At 40.0% G+C, this 16,180-nt stretch overlaps 3 protein-coding genes across 3 annotated transcripts in view; 2 read left to right on the top strand and 1 right to left on the bottom strand.

Annotated features, from left to right (window-relative positions):
• Positions 1-92: 92 nt before the first annotated feature.
• Positions 93-8,456, bottom strand: LOC113590731 (splicing factor U2AF 35 kDa subunit-like). Its single transcript, XM_035534882.1, is given in 11 exon segments — positions 93-282; positions 284-329; positions 331-369; positions 483-575; positions 1,603-1,736; positions 3,909-3,992; positions 3,994-4,008; positions 4,446-4,495; positions 6,363-6,429; positions 7,287-7,374; positions 8,088-8,456. Coding segments are annotated over 11 exon segments (681 nt in total). The 5' UTR covers positions 8,132-8,456; the 3' UTR covers positions 93-261.
• Positions 8,457-8,691: 235 nt separating this feature from the next.
• On the top strand, positions 8,692-11,382 carry gemin8 (gem (nuclear organelle) associated protein 8). Its single transcript, XM_027031021.2, is given in 5 exon segments — positions 8,692-8,851; positions 9,316-9,724; positions 10,769-10,869; positions 10,871-10,948; positions 10,950-11,382. Coding segments are annotated over 5 exon segments (669 nt in total). The 5' UTR covers positions 8,692-8,848; the 3' UTR covers positions 11,028-11,382.
• Positions 11,383-12,789: 1,407 nt separating this feature from the next.
• The window catches only part of gpm6ba (glycoprotein M6Ba), a 33,204-nt gene continuing 29,813 nt past the window's right edge, over positions 12,790-16,180 (top strand). Inside the window, exon 1 of the mRNA XM_035534664.1 lies at positions 12,790-12,893. Coding sequence (XP_035390557.1) covers positions 12,890-12,893 — 4 coding nt within the window. The 5' untranslated portion in view covers positions 12,790-12,889. The remainder of the gene's footprint in view (positions 12,894-16,180) is intronic.

Raw genomic sequence — 16,180 nt, 5'->3', positions numbered from 1 at the left:
TGGGAATTTTGACTAGTTACACAAATGCAACCAGAAGCAAAAGCTCAGATACCAAAGAGATTTTTTAAATAAATAACTTAAAATAAACAAAATATGTAATTAATAATGCATTTTTATTGAGAAACCAGGCTGTCAAAGAAAAAATAAATGGGTAAAAGTAGATTACAACAAAAACCCAATGATTCTAACAAATGTTGGTCATTTGGCATGTAGGGGGTGACGCTGAGGGAACAAACAAAGAAAAAGGGTTCCCAGGGTGACTCAGAACCTTCCAGAACGCTCAACGGTCTCTCGATCTCCTCCTCTCACAACCTCGACGGCCACGATCAACGTGAGCGCCGATCATGAGACCTTGAACGAGAGCGGTGCCTGAAGGTAAGGGGGAGAAGAGGGGGGGGGGGGGGGTTAAAGACCTTCAATGATCTCCATTAACCATGACAACAGTAATAGCACCCATCGTGGTTCCCAGTGGTTTTCCCCACCTTTTCCTTCGCCGTCCATACAGTTCCCTCCTCAGCTCCCGAGAAATGGGCTTTAGGTGCATGAAGTTACAGAAGCCACCTCTGGTGCACTCCCTGTGGAGAGACAAGGTACTGCAGTCACATATCAACAGTACCAGGCGTCAAAGAAGCACTTATTATTCCATATAAAACTGTGCTGGGTGACTTCTCTTACATGGTTCCATAATCAGAGTTTCTCTAGAGTAAATTTCTAATATACAAATAATTACCTTCACCTGATGCTGGGACTGTTTAGTTAACTATAAGAACCTTAGTCCAATTTAGGTTGAATGCTACTGAATTCTGGACCAGAGAGGCTTTCCACTAGGCAGACCGCATGTGCTGATCGTATGAGCGAGAGTTGATCATTTGAGTAACTTAAAGAACTTCTACCTGGAAGGCTACTATGAAATTGTGAAGACAGAATATGACAAAAACAAAGCTTATTTATATAGCACTTTTTTACAACAGCTGGTGTCACAAGGATTTACACATGTTCAGGTCCAAGACCCTACAGTGCAAGCCAAAGGCGAGGGCAGAAAGTGTGGACCCACCCTCCTCAACGTAACCCTTCGCAACATTATGCAAATGCAGTTGAACAAAAACAACAAATGCAAACTAGAAGTCACAGCAAGGGGGGAGGGGGTGGCAGTATTGACATTATAGTGTCTAATTCTAAAGAGTGACATGGCAATATTATGTCAATGTCCAGGATGGAAGGCCAGCTCCAGAAGCATCAAAAACTGCTGCTGCACCTTAAGTCAGTTTTTACAGAAGCATCTTTGCCAAACATAACATTGGAATGGGCTAATGTTTCACCTGCATCTAAAATAGGTTAGATCATGGAAAGTTCCCTAGGTGTTCTCACCAAATCAACTCAATATTTCAGATAAGGTCCATATATGGGTGTTCACTACCAATCACGGAGCACTGTTCAGGCTCAGTTATATAATTCCCTTCTCCAACAAAGCTGATTTAAACAGTTACCTTGTGACTTAGTGCAGGGAAAATGCCAAACTGGACTGTGACGTGAACCAGCAGTACTAAGGAACACCTATACAGGCTGGATTTAAAAGAGGGAGAGAGAGAGAGCAAAACTGACCCCATTTCATACTGCCTGCAACAGGCTTCTCTGAAGTCGGTCACAGGAGACAGCTCGGCGTGGATGGGCTGGCTATTGAACCAGCGGTTGTTCAGGTCCATCACTGCCTTCTCCGCATCTTCCTCACGGCGGAACTATTGACATAGTTGAGTAACAAAAGACTTCTTAACCAAACTGCTTCTTAAAGCAGTACTACAATGTGAAGGTGCAAATGACAATTTATTGAGTGTTCAGAGAAGCTTAAAATGGTTTGCGTTTGTTAAATGTTTTGTTTTTCCTGCATTGCAATACCGTAACTTTAAAACCAATGACATGCAGAAATGCCTTGGTACCCATAACATGCAAGCATAGGGCAGTAAACTATAAAAGTTAAACTATAAATAATATTCATAATCAATTCTAATTTTACAAGCACCATGATCAGGTCTCAACATTAGGAGCTGTTAAATTTTACAAAGCTGCCCCACACCACAGCTTGTAAACGTCTGTGACTTACTTTTCCCTTCTTTTTTTTGCACTCTGCAACTGATTTTACCTGCTACAATCACCAAACATTCCCCAACACAGCAAATCCATACTGGCCTCTGCAGTGACTAAGGCCATACCCAGCCCCACATTAATGCATGCTCAGTGCCATCAGTTCCATCGATATATGACGATGACAACAGTCCACTTACCTGCCCAGTCCTCCACATACCCAAAACAAACACCTCAGCCATTCCATCCTTATAATGCATTTCCCCAACTAGCATGTGCTCTTCTCATCTACAGTCACTGACTAGCCTTTTCAGCTACTCCAGAATAATTCCTTCACAGCTACCCTTATCTTATAGCCTGTAAAACCAAGCTCCACAAGCAAGGACATGGCAGATCCAGCTACAAATCTCTTCTGGTGGCAGACATCTGAAAGACCACATTTTCTCACCTCAGCCACCAACTGTGGCAATTTCAGCTTCTTCCTTTTGAATGCTTCATCTACAAATGGAATTGTTAACTGTAGAAAATAAACTTAATCTGCTTCCTTTTAGAGTACAACAGCATGGACGGCCTCAGTGTAGTTGAAGCAATACAACGTGCGACCTGTAATTCTCCCCCCCCCCTTTCCTCTACATCTGATACCAATTTCCAATCTCACTTGAACCCCATCTACTGATATGTATAGCCTGCACTACACTGCCCCATGCACAACTAAATCACTCAGTTTGTATCACTACTAGGCAACGAGTTCACCTCTATAAACTTGAACAAACAAGTTAGTGAGCCAGGTACCTGATTATGTCTCCATGTATATTGTTCCTGTGTCAAACTAGGCTTAGCTACATGCTGAAAAAATATGCTTCAGTATCCCAACCCTTGTACATCATTTACCAATAGATTCTTCACCTACCACTGTCCAAGGTTTACGTAGTTGGAAGGACATTGGAAGTTGCTCCAAGCAAAAATTTAATGTGACTCACACTCATTGCCTACAACACTCTTCAGGTGATTCTCCAATTCTCTAGATTTTGCCGGGTTTTCCTCGTGACACTGCTGCTTCACACCGTGCTTCCTCTTCCTGTTCACAAATAAAGCTAGTAAGGTGCTGTGGCCTTATTAAACACTTTATACAAAATCACCTGACCCAAGCCTTGCTCTTCCACTTTGCACTGGCCCGACCACAATCTCTATGCTCCAATGCACTCTTAGCCAACTGACGAACATTTTCCCTCTTTTTGTAACTGGTGCAGCCATTTTAATCACTGCATGCTTACATCCTAGCAAAAACATCTTGTGATTTACCTTAGCACATTCCTCAGCTAAACTTGTCAAGATTAGCTCCAGGAACCCTCAGCTATACCATGCCACACTATTCAGACAACACGGCTACCCTAGCCACTTCCTTACTCAATCTTCTCCAGCCTCTCTGCTTAGGTGATCGCAATGTCAAACCATCAATGGCCAACTAATAAGAGGCACCAAGCTAAAGTTTAAGACTGACTTGGTAAAAATGACTTCTCAATGGAATTAATAGCCTTCGTTTTCTTCTTTAGCCCATAATCCTGATCTATCATTTAATACTGCACTATGCTAATACCTAAACTCTTAACTGGTATCTCCAGTACAGAAGGCATCAATTTTCCTTCCATCAAATTTATTTATTTTTAAAATTCCTGCACAAGTTGTTGTAGATTTCTGACTTTGATATACCATTGAAATCCTGCAATTACACCACATATTGCAAGCAGTAGTTAAGTCTTTATGAGCTAGTCCTCAGGATAATTGGAGATTGTGTGTTTGCATGCACTGTTGGACATGGTGGAACTTACCTTCACATAAACATTTCCGACCAAGTGATCTCCTAGGTTATCACACACGTTCATCTCCTCCACCTCGCCATACTTCTCCTCCATTTTCCGTGAAGACTTCCTAATAAGACCAAAAAGCTCAGCGTTACTAAACAAGGAGTATTACAAGAATACAGTGTACTTTGTGTTTTAAAACCTTTGGCTTTTTTATTTTTATTTTTTTATTTATTTATTTTTTTAAAAGGCTTTTGGACCCAACTATCAGTATGGTCCTTAACGTGAGCATTTGAGTAAATACTGGCCCCGTTTCTTCGAGCTTTACTGAACCACAGATGTACAAAAATGTCAAAACAGCAACTGTAGTAATGACCAGATCCTGCAAAGGAGTGGCCAGCAAATTGAACACAAAGAAAACGTTAGATGCATGTTCGGAAAATACTGCAAAGGCTGTTTGTGGACCAGTGAGAGCTGGGAAACCCCGTTCTTGGATGAGTACTACTATGAACCTTATGAACACAGGCCAGCTCTGTTTTAGGAAGCTGGGTGTACAGGACTCACTTCGAAAAATTCATCGTAATGCTCTTGCATTTCCACATCGCTGACAGCACCTGGGAACAGAAAGAGAGGGGGGGGGGGAAATGGTAGCATTACAGTAAATGTCAAAATGAATCACCTTATAAAAAAGTCAATATTTTTAGTGTTCTTGAGTAGCATGGGTTTCTTTTACTGTACTATCATATGCAAGCAAACAGATAAGCACTTTATCTTCATATTTAACCAATGCCACAATTACTGGTAGATAAAATTAAAAGTATAAAAATGAACACTACAAGACAACTGACCACATTGCACATTCAAGTGAAATTTAAGGAAACCATCAATTTATAGTCTCCAATGTGGTTGTTTTACAGTTGTAAGGTGTTTTATAAAGACAGGAATAAAAAGGAAAAACACCACGAGTCATGTAAGCTATGTTTCACATTGCCTCAAAAGGGTTATAAAAGCAAAACACAAGAAACAAAAATGCATAGTGTATGTGCTCTGCTTAAGTCCTTCCTTCCTTATAACAAAAGCCTGAAGACTCAGTAGAGCCTAAGCCAGATAGCAACGCCATTATAAAACCTTGTGAGGAGAGCTACACAGTCGGAGTTGTGAGGGCCTTGTAAATCCTTTGTGTTTGGATCAATGCAGAGGGGTCCTGTAGGCATGTGGAGGGGCAACTTACAGTGTAAAGCATCAGCAGACTGGGCAGAGTTTTGAGGGTTACGGTATATGTTCAAGAGGGCAATGGTCTGAAATACAAAATGTACATTTTTGTAAAGACAAACTATGACTAGCAAAAAGCTTTGCATTCAGCTACAGTACTGTAATATAGGCAGCGAAAATCCTTAAAGATTTCAACAGTACTGCAATACAGGCAAAAATCTCAAAAGAACTCTTGCTTTGTTGAAGGTCAGAGCCCCTTGATTGGAACAAAGATAACATGCAATGATTTAAAGATGAATGTTGCTATTCCTACGACTATCCTGGCTATTAGTTGTATGGGTCAGGGTCCAACACAACACAGGCCACCGTAACATCTCAGATGAATGCCACGGGACAACCACTGGTCACATTTCATTATGAGGTTTAGACAAGACTGTTTGCCAGAGAATGTCTTTAGAGAATGACCCATCCTGTCCTAATCCTTCCACATTCTGTTCTGTTGGGCATGTTCTTTGGAGGAATGTCTTGTCATGGTCATCTTTCTTCTGAGTTTCGGGTGTACCCACATCTTGCATCTTACTTACAAAGCACCTTAAAGTTGAAATTACATTAACCTTTCTAGCAACCTCCTGATGTTGCCATGCTTTATTACACATTATGTTTGGTAACCTTAACTCAGAAATTTATTAAAGCACTGCTGACGAAGGACCTCAAACACTGCTCTCTCTATTTATACATCATATATACACAAAGGTATATAAAAACACACACACAAAAGATATTAAAAAAAGTGCTGTTGGTATATCAAGAGTATTTTTAGAGGTTGAAGGGTTATCAAAATAATAATTTAAAAAAACAAACAAAAAACAAAAAAAAAACATTCATTCAAAATTCAGGCTTCGATACAGCTCTACACAGTGAAACTCATGACTACCAGAGAGGATCAAAACATACCAACAACCGTTACTATAATTCAGCAACGGTACAAAGGTAAAATGATACAGTTAATAGGACTCATCAATCTTCCTTGAAGCAGAGGGACAACATATGTGCATATATGTTGTGCATGTCTGTGGTGCTGTGCAGTGGCCCAGGCCACCAGCCAAGGCTCCTTGTGGTCAGCCTCACAGCTGCAGCTGGATGTGGGTGCTCAGGGTTACACCAAAGGCTGAAAGCAGCCGAAGGCTAATGCTGCTTGTGGAGCAGCGGGACGTACAGCCCCAGACTAATGCTGTGTGTCTGTGTGTGCGTGGAGCAGCGGGACCTTACAGCGGGAGGCGTCGGCTGTCTGAGCATTGTTCTGTGGGTTGCGATAGATGTTTTGAATCAAGATGGTCTGTGAAGGAGAAACATGATCTGCATAAATCTAATACATCCAACAGAGTTCATCAGTTAGAGGTGCAGGGAAAGTCAGCAGAACAACTACGATGAAAAACTCAGGATGACTACTACTCAGTGACTGACTTATGCTGATACTCTGAAGGAAAAAAAAAATACATTAGAATTTCCTCTTAATGTGGGTTAACTGAGACTGCTGCCTTGCAAATCTGTAAACCCTTTTTTGCAGGTGAAAAAAAGAACAAAAACCAAGAAGCACAGAAATAACAACATGTAGGGTACCTGAGAACACTTTTCACTGGGGTTGGTGTGTAGAGACATAGGCCTATTTCGTTGACTAAAGTTATAAATGCACACTTACTAGTTTGGTTCAAGGTCAACAGTACTTGGCTTAATTTCCTGTATAAGGTATGGGTCTACTTGATGTATTTACATTCTACACATACAAAGACAGGTTTGTCTGGGTTTACAGATATAACCATTTAACCAAGGGAGAGCAATAGTGCACTACAAGCAACAGCATACTACATATCAAGAACACAAATAATATATTTTATATAGTATAACTGATTGGGTTTCTTTTTTCAGATCTGCTGAGATTCAAACAATTATTTCCTATACAATAGTCCACGTAGTACCAAACAGTACACAGACTGCTGTACTCTGAGACTGTCGTCAAACACATGCATGAGGGAGGGGAAAAAAAATGCACCGGTCCCCTCGACTTCCTACATGGGACAATATGGTATGGATATGTGGCTACAAGCCACAATCACGCGAACAAGTGTCAGGACAAACCCAATCTGTCTACGTTTTTGACTTACATGGAAGGAAACAACCAAAAACATAACCTACCTGGCTGAAAGTTGGTTTGTTGTGTAGTCTAGAGCACCGATCCCCATGCCGACATGCTCCAATTTTAAAGTAGAAAGAGCAATTTACCCTGGAAAAAGGAAAATGGAGGTGCAAACAGCAGCAGTTAGCTAGCTAACCTGCGTTATTGAGTAGATCGTTAGATAACTATCCATCTATCGAAGTAATACAGCTAGCTAACAATAGCTACCCTAGATCGCTTCCATTAAACTAGACAACCATACCCCAAATGTCCAGCTAGCCAGCTGTTTACTTTTAGCCCATTCAAAGTGGATAGGTTTTGTCTAATGACTACATCCGTTTATAACTTCTAGTATTTAAAAAGTTAACTGCTCTCAGTCCTGGTTATTTCATTGCAAGTTGGCTAGTTAGGTTATGGAAGTGGTGATTTTTGCTTGCAAGCAAATTAAATGCACACCTAAGTGACAGCTAACCGATAGCTAGCTAACGAGACAGGCAAGTGTGTGCAACATCAGGTAAAACTCAACTTAACTATAAAGCTAACAAAACAACCATCTAGTCGAAGTTTAATAGTTCATCACAAATAATCACTGCAAGGGGGCGTTTAGGTCGGTTTCAACGGTGGAGTCTGTTGTGCTTTATGTCTGTTAGCTAGCTTGCTAACCAACTACTTGCACAGGATCACTTTAAATAAGAAAAACCCTGCACCAAATAATGCTTTATTTTGTGCTCATTTCATATGCATGGTTCTCATAGCTATTTAACATAACCTTTCTCGTGCATGACGTAACATCAAGAAAGAAATTCATCGGTTTTACTCACTTGTCTTTCTCTGTACCAAAAATGGACGCTAGATATTCCGCCATCTTGCGTCCGTCAGTTCACTTGTGCTCTTCGTCATCAAGTAGGTTTTATACACTTTCTCCAAGAAAAGCGGTTTTTCTTAAAGTCCACGGAGATCTGCAGATTTGGAGGATGATCCTCAAAAGTAGCTATATTTAATACAAATAATTTATATATGTAATATTTAGATAATAGGATCTACATAAAGGTTGCGTCTGCACTAAACCAGTCTCATACAAATAATGTGATCTACTTGCGCGTTTCCTGCAGAAATTTCTCCGTTATTTATTTCTCGATTAGTAAAGCAGAACTGCAACTCTACGTTTCTCTGAAGCGCCACCAAATAGCACGTGTTTTATGGTGCTATCTGGGTGTTATTCTTTAAACAGATAGGTGGCATTAAAACGTCTACAACGTTTTTTTTTGTTTTGTTTTTTTGCAAAACATGGGAAAACACGGCTATTATTAAGCCGACAGGAAAATTAAAGTTTATTCTCATAATAACTTTTTTTTTTTTTGGTTGCCAATACTACCAAACAAGAAATAAGCAGTCTTCTTATTTGTCGGGTATTTTCCCATAATTCCTTTAAATAGGAAACACATGGTATGGAAGTCTTATAAGCTAACTTTTGATTTCGTTTAGGCGAAAAAGAGTTCTTATTACGTCATGCTGTTTAAACAAACAACTTTTTTGTCTCCTGAAGTTACATGTCATATTTAAAAAGCAAATCATCATCATTATGGTAAGAACAAATTCCCATTTGTCGCTCAGTGTAGCTTAGCTAGCTAATTAGCTTCGCTTATGACCCTTCGGTAAATAGGCAACTATGCTTAATGCACGGCGCTGCATTGTATTTACCAATCAGTGGATGCCATCTGGAGTAGGAAGTGCATGCTCTAGTGCGCTTGAGTAAAGCAGTTACACCACCTTGTATTATAATGCTCTCGGATCTGCACAAGGTCCGTTTTGAAGTCACTTTTGGTTTTCAAGCTTAAAATACACCCATGTGTGACATTCATATTCCTCTCAATAGATGTGACTTGGGCTGACACAAAAGACGTCATGGCTTGTGCTAGTCAATGTATTGCTAGTTTGACCAGTATATTTTGTTGTTGATGGTGGCACAAGTTACAGTTTCATCTGCAATTTATTGTAGTGCTCTGGGTGAACTTGAAATGGTCATCACATCTGTACCTTCCTGAACAGGCCTCCCAGTGGGACATGAGTGCATGGTATGCCCACCCAGTCTACACCCGCTACTGGCAGCATTACCAGCTAGCCATGAGCTGGCATCGGAGGCACTGGCGGGCATACAACAAGGCCTGGCGAGCTGCTTATGGCCCTGCACCTTACCCTGTGTTCCCAGCATTTGTACCCGCTATGCAGACTGGCATACTGGGGAGAAGGGTGTGGAAAGGCCAAGAGCATGCAAGGGGGTGGGGTGGAAGGGAAAAGAGGGTGGAAGAGGAGGAAGGTGACTCTAACAGCGAGGCAGAGAACGAGGAGTCGTGGAGCTCAGAGGAAGGCGAGATCGAGTGCGATGTCAGCAACATGGACATCTCAGCCGAGCTGCGGCAGTACTTTGCTCAGACGGAGCAGCACAGGGAAGAGCTGAGTGAGTGGGAGGATTGGGTGGGAGGTGGTGAGTGGGTGGGTTGGATGGGAGGAGTGGGAGTGGGTTAGTGGGCGATGGTATGTATGCCAGTATTGGGCTGCTTAAATTGTTGATTAGACCACGCTGTAATGTTTGTAGGCCTAAAACGCTGAAAAGTGGTGACAGAGATTAAACAGACCTAGTTTAATTATTGCAAAAAGAGGGACCGTAGAAAAGTGGTAATTAGTAGATACAAGCAATGATAAATAGTGGTTAAAATATGATGTGGTTTTTTTTTCTGGGATATAACTTTACATACAGGGAAGGATATGGAATCAGGGAAATACAATTTTTTTTACTGTTTGACGAGGGCAAAGGACAAATCTTAATTCTTGAAACTAGTCTAGCTGGGAAATATTATTTTCTGCTTTTTATCATCCACTTTATTGTCTGCCTTTTAGTGGTCAACTGATTAATAAATTGGGCAGTTAATTGCCATTTGAGATATCGGCAATGGCTAAAATTCTTTTGTTTTTATAAAGTTACATTTTTGATTACCTGTGGTCATTTATTTAGTTGATACATTTTTAATTTAAAAATAAGTGCATTCCAAAGTGCAGATATACTTAAGCAGGGGAGAATGCAGGCAATAACAGTGTTAAATGTTCATTTAAATTAAGCAATTTTGTGTCTCATTTATTATTAGTGTTGCAATTTGTAACATGCATGGTGTCGTATCATGCTTTCTTGCTCTCCAAATATCTGAATCAGCCATTGTATCAGTTGACAATTGCTGATTTTTATATTTCTCATTCAATTTTTTCTATCACACATAGCCTGCACACTGTGAAGACATTGTAATACCAACTGTCTAGAGAATGTGTTGTAAAGAACATCATTACTAATGAATTGGTAACATTGTCAGTTAATAATGTTATCAAATTTGCTGATTACATAAATCTGTTATCATTCATGTAGTGAAGATATCCAAGTGTCACCTTGTCAGTGACGCTGTATTCGTGTTTCAGTTCTTCAGTCTTTTTTCCGCTTTTCTGTGCTTCGCAGAGAGGCAGCACCAGATAGAGGCAGAGCGACAGGAGGCCTACGTACCCGCCGACCAGGACCTGCGACGGGCCCCGCCCCGCAGTACCCTGCCCCCCACCGAAGCGGCCCGGCGAGAGGAGAAGCGCTGAGATGAAGAGGCTGTACGGCAAGGATGCCGCTCGCATCCAGGGCATGGAGACCGGCCATGCAGCTCACCTTTGACCGCAACTGCGACCGCAAGCATCCCAAGTATTGGCCTGTCATCCCGTTAAATCTGTAGTGGGGGTGTTGGCTGGAGTCTCAGTCGGAGAGTTTACTGCAAGCCAGCACATCTGCTAAGCGCCATATGTTTTCTAAATGCATGGACATGCTGTATCAGTAAAAGCATCATTGTAATATACATTGCTGCAAATGTTGCATTGTCAGCTTTTCTCATGAAGTTCTGTAACTGTAATGTTACTTGTAGTCAGTGTAGTCTGCCAATTATATTTTATTCAAGCAGCTGTCAACTTATGTCTTGGTAATTTATGCCTCTTCATTGTTGGACGTCAAGGTTATTTGCTTGTTAGTAGTAGCCTCAGCTGTTGCTGTTATGTTTCCGTATAAGATCAAATAAATCTAGTGAAGCATCTGTGCATGAGACCAGCTACTTTTTGAATTTCATGTGTTCATCACTCTCCCAACTTTTTTTTGAAGTCCATAAATAATGCTGATTCTGTATGCACTGAATCACAGCTCTTGCAGGGTACCATTCCTCACTACTGGGTTGGCGTTAGCCCCCCTAACTAATCTCCACTAACACCCCCCCCCCCCCCAACCCCACCCCTTTTCAGTTTTGTTTGTCTCTTTGGTTCTTTTTTTTTTCTTTTTTTTAGCGGCACAAAATATGATGCAGGTTATTTTATAAGTAATATGAAAGCTGTTATTTTATGTTTGAATGGTGAGTGTTTTCTAAGAAAATTGTATTGGCTAAAAATTAAAAGATTTGACATTTGTATTTTGGTAAACAATTTTACTAACATCAGTTTTCCCAATGCACAGCCATCAGTCGAGATATTGACTTTCATTTAAAGCTAAAGGGTAGGTGAAGCTCTTTAAAAAATTACACTATTAATGGATATTGTTTTAACTAAATCATTTGCAAATTAATAAGACAACTGAAAAATACATAAACTATGGTATTTGTGCACTGGGGCACCTTAAAGTCATCGTCAAAAAAAGTAGGCCCTTAGCTGTTGGGACGTTCGTTCCACAGGCAAGCAGTAGTTGGGAGTCTTGGCTGTTCTTTACGTTCAACCACTCGGGGAACCTTTGGCTTTGTGCCAAACAGTGTGAAACTTGAAAAGGGTTCCCAGCCTGTCCGGATTCTGGTTGCCATGGCTGCTTTTCTCCGAGTATCCGGCAATTTATATTCCCTCGCCCTCCCTGAGCAGCCATTCTTACCCTGCACAATCTCGTGTGTGTTCAGTACCCAAGTCCACTTCACTCCAGGCTATATTGGTGGTGTTTAATTTGTCCTGAGATTTTCAGATTATAAAGTAGGTTGTATTGAGCTCCTTGGGTTTTTTGTTTGTTTGTTTGTTTTTGAGGTTTTGGGTTGTTGTTTTTTGAGGGAATGCACTGAACAAATACAACGAACATCCATTCAGGCATTTCAAATTAGCATTATACCTTCTCTGTAAATGAATGAGCACACTTTACATAAGAAATTTCACACAAATTTGTAAATGCTTCCATTGACATTCATTTTATTTTCTTAAAGGCAGCATACATTTAATTTACTTCAAAAAACCTTCAACAGATTGTGAATACACACACTGCCACAGATTTCAGACAGAGCAACATATCACAAACTTAATTCATCACTTCAAACTGTCAGGCCAATGCAATGGTATGTAAAAAAAACACTTCAAAACAATTACTTTGCGTGCATGGCAAAACCCCCCCCCCTCCCCTTTGTGCAGTCTATGGATAAGGGACCCTGTGTGGGTCCCCCCGAGCGGTGACGTCACTGAAGTGACCCAAGATGGGACAAGTGGGCACAACACTGGAACGCAACTTTTGTTTAGTTGTGCAGGACTGCCGTGCCCCCCTCTCACTCCTCTAGAGCACCGACTTCCCAAGACTTTGCAAACTCAACAAATGGGTAAGTTTTTTTTAATTTGGAGATCAGTCCCAAAATATTTCCTTTCATTGAAACTTTTAAAAATAAAAACGAGCCCCCAGGATTTATGAAGTGGGAAGGAATGGCAGTGCACTCCTGCACTCGTATTTTTGGCTACTTGGCTGCATAACCACGGTTTGCTCCTACAGGCTACATCCTTTTCACCAACTGTTTTGATTAGGCTGGATAATTGAACAAATCGTTTGTCAGCATTAAGGGTCACCATAAATGGATTCTCTATTTGCCTGTTAGGTTTGTGTGTTCTATTTAAGTTGTGTAGCACATTAACCAAGCCTTCTTTCCCACTGGTTTTGAACCTGATTCACATCATGTGCATAACCTTGATATACAAAATTAGTATAATTCCAAATCTGCATAATGTAATTATATAATATTTTCATATTAAACATTTACACATATGCAGAAGTCACAAAGCATATCCCAGTGTGTGTCTCAAAATATTGTTTGGGCATTTCAGTTTTTTTTCCAATTTCATTTCCTTTTTTAATATCTAGCTCAATATTGTTCAATAACTTAATATTGTTCAGCCAGCCGTTCTCTTTCTGTGTTAACTAGGGTAAGACTAAACTGCCTATGCCTGTGTGTGTTAATGTGTGCTGGCTATAACCCTGCATCAAGTGAAGTGAAATCATGGGAAAGAATGTCTAGCTTTATTTGTCCTCGGTGTGTCTTTCGAATGTTAATTTTCCCAGAACTCACTGTCCGCCAGCACTCTGTACCCACTGACGGCTTGATAGACTTTGGCATTGGTTGCCTGACACTAGCTTTTCTGCAGTGAAGATGAATCTCATGTAGCCAATTTTTGGTTGGTAAGGATCTCCTAAACATCCATCAAACCTCTTCTGATACATTCTGAAATTTGTTCTCTAATGGAGACTGCATTTCTCCACTGGGGAAATGTACAGATGGTTATAAGAAAAGTCTATCATGGCTTCTCAAATGATGAGTCTCTTATTTCATAATATTTCGATTTTTTGTTTTACTATAAAATTGAACCAAACTAAAGGGAATCCACCAGCTGATGCTACACTCTTGACTCACTTATCATGGTCACAGGTGATACTAAGGAATATGTAGTTTCTTAGAAATTATCCATTTGAGCGATGCATTCTAACTGGGTTATGGCCTGGAATTTCCATGGTGGTCTATGTCTACTCCTTGTTTACTACTGTTGCAATGTGGGGTTTCACATTAGTTGGATGAGGTCTTACAGCTTGATTTTATCATCTGCTTGATCTTGTAAAGCTTTTGTAGTTTAGGTCTGTAGCTGAGTATCTGGAGTATTTGTTTGGCTCCTAATTGTCTTAAAGCTTTAGTCTGCAATTGAAGTGATAATAATTTGCCTGTGTTTCATTCTCTGATTGTTACACATGAACCATGATGAGATGCCTGGTTCAAGAACTGAATTCACTGACTGTAGGGCATTTTTTTCTCTGGGCCTTTTCGCCTTTTCTATCTTACATAAAAACAGTGACCTGAGTTGAGGAACAGAACAAAGGAAATGAAAAGAACAGAGATGACTGATGGTGAAGAGCTAGTCCTTTCTCGCTGATCCTAGATCAGGTTTCTTATTCTGGTTAGGACCTGGACTCAGAGAGCTGAAGCTGTTCCTGAACCAGCATTTAAACACAGATGGTGGACACTGACAATGCCTAAGCCTCAGCAACTTGCTCTAACAGCAGTGAGAATCTTGTGACTCTCTATTTAGCCTCTTTGCAGCGTCTGTTGCCTAGCAACAACCTGCCCACCCGCCCCCAGCTAATCTCCACACAGCACCTCACCTCGCCCTACTCCCTACCATTAAACGCAGACGGAATCACGATAGCTGGAAAGAATGTTGCTCCACCAGTCGCGTCTGCGACCGTTATCCTGTAAGTTCTGACAAAATACTCCTGCTATTCTCACAGGATCTGTGCAACATTTAACACTTTTGGTGCTATAAAACAAGAGGTATATGCAACAATTTTCCAGACCTAGTGAACATATAGGCAACCACTAGAGGGTTCCAAAAAATTATAGTCACTAATACTGGCACAATTTCCAGTCATTTTTGTGCAGGGCTGTTGATGTTGCTGGGTGCTTTAACTCTACATTTCATATTATTTTGGAAGCTTTAGTACAGTTCCAAAATGCTTTTGTGATAACATCACATTAAAATACTATCAAACTATGATGGCTAAATGACCATCATGCAGATCACGATGGAATTATGATGGCACAATTTATTTATTTATTTATTTATTTATTTATTTTAATCTGTCCATTTACTTATTATGTTGATGCTAAAGCTGTCCAAGTGGCATTTTGAATGGTCATAGAACACTGTGAATTTGGAGGGTGTCAACTATTGATAGTCATGTAGATCAGAAATGCATTTTTATCTCATTGTGAGAACAGTTCCTGAACTCTCTCATAATGTCTACAAGAATAGTTTGAAGAAATATTAAAATTGGTATTTCTAAGTTTTCTTTTGCATCAAGTCATGCTAACTGGTGGTGAATGAGATTGTTAGCAGCATTCTGCAGTGCAAATCTAAAGAACCCAAGGACTCAAAACACCTTCAGGGTCAGTAAAAAGACCACAAGCTTTGGCTAAAATATTAATGTAATAAGATTTTGGTGGCACTTCATCAGTTGAGTTGTCTCACACATTGGATAACTGTATGGATCAATGGTTGAACTTTGATGGCTCAGGAGACAAAGGTGAATCTCACCTACATCTCATTTAAGTATTAACTTTATCACAGATGTTTCTCTCAAATTCTTTATTAGAAACAACATCAGACAAAAAGTCAGTCAAAGTTAAGAGTTTAGATTGAGAAACTTAGTAGACCACTGAGGTCTTTTACATTGAGGTCTTGCTTTAATTTGTTCCAAGAATAATACTTTTCTGTCTGTGAAACAAAAATCAGTATAAAATAGTCTAGAGCAGCTAGCATTATACAACCATTAGTAATACTAAAACTGTAGAATTACTATAATATTACTATAACACACCTACATTCAGGCACTCCATAGGGAAATATAGATAGGAAATATAGGTAGGAAAAGTACAGGAAAATAGAGGAAAATAATATACAGAAATACAATCTTTTCTTCTATTTTCCTATACTTTTAATTAAAAGCAACTGATGATAGCTAACTTCAGAATTTAGATATTAATGCACATTTTGTTATGACAGAGCATTTTAAAAGATGGTTTATTTGTGTAATGAAGTCCTTCTTTCTCAGTATCTGGTGTGATGCTAT

This window comes from Electrophorus electricus, chromosome 16 (assembly GCF_013358815.1).
Source record: "Electrophorus electricus isolate fEleEle1 chromosome 16, fEleEle1.pri, whole genome shotgun sequence".
Lineage (NCBI taxonomy): Eukaryota > Metazoa > Chordata > Actinopteri > Gymnotiformes > Gymnotidae > Electrophorus > Electrophorus electricus.
Note: the sequence above shows the minus strand (reverse complement) of the source record. Positions and strands in the feature narration are given on the sequence as shown.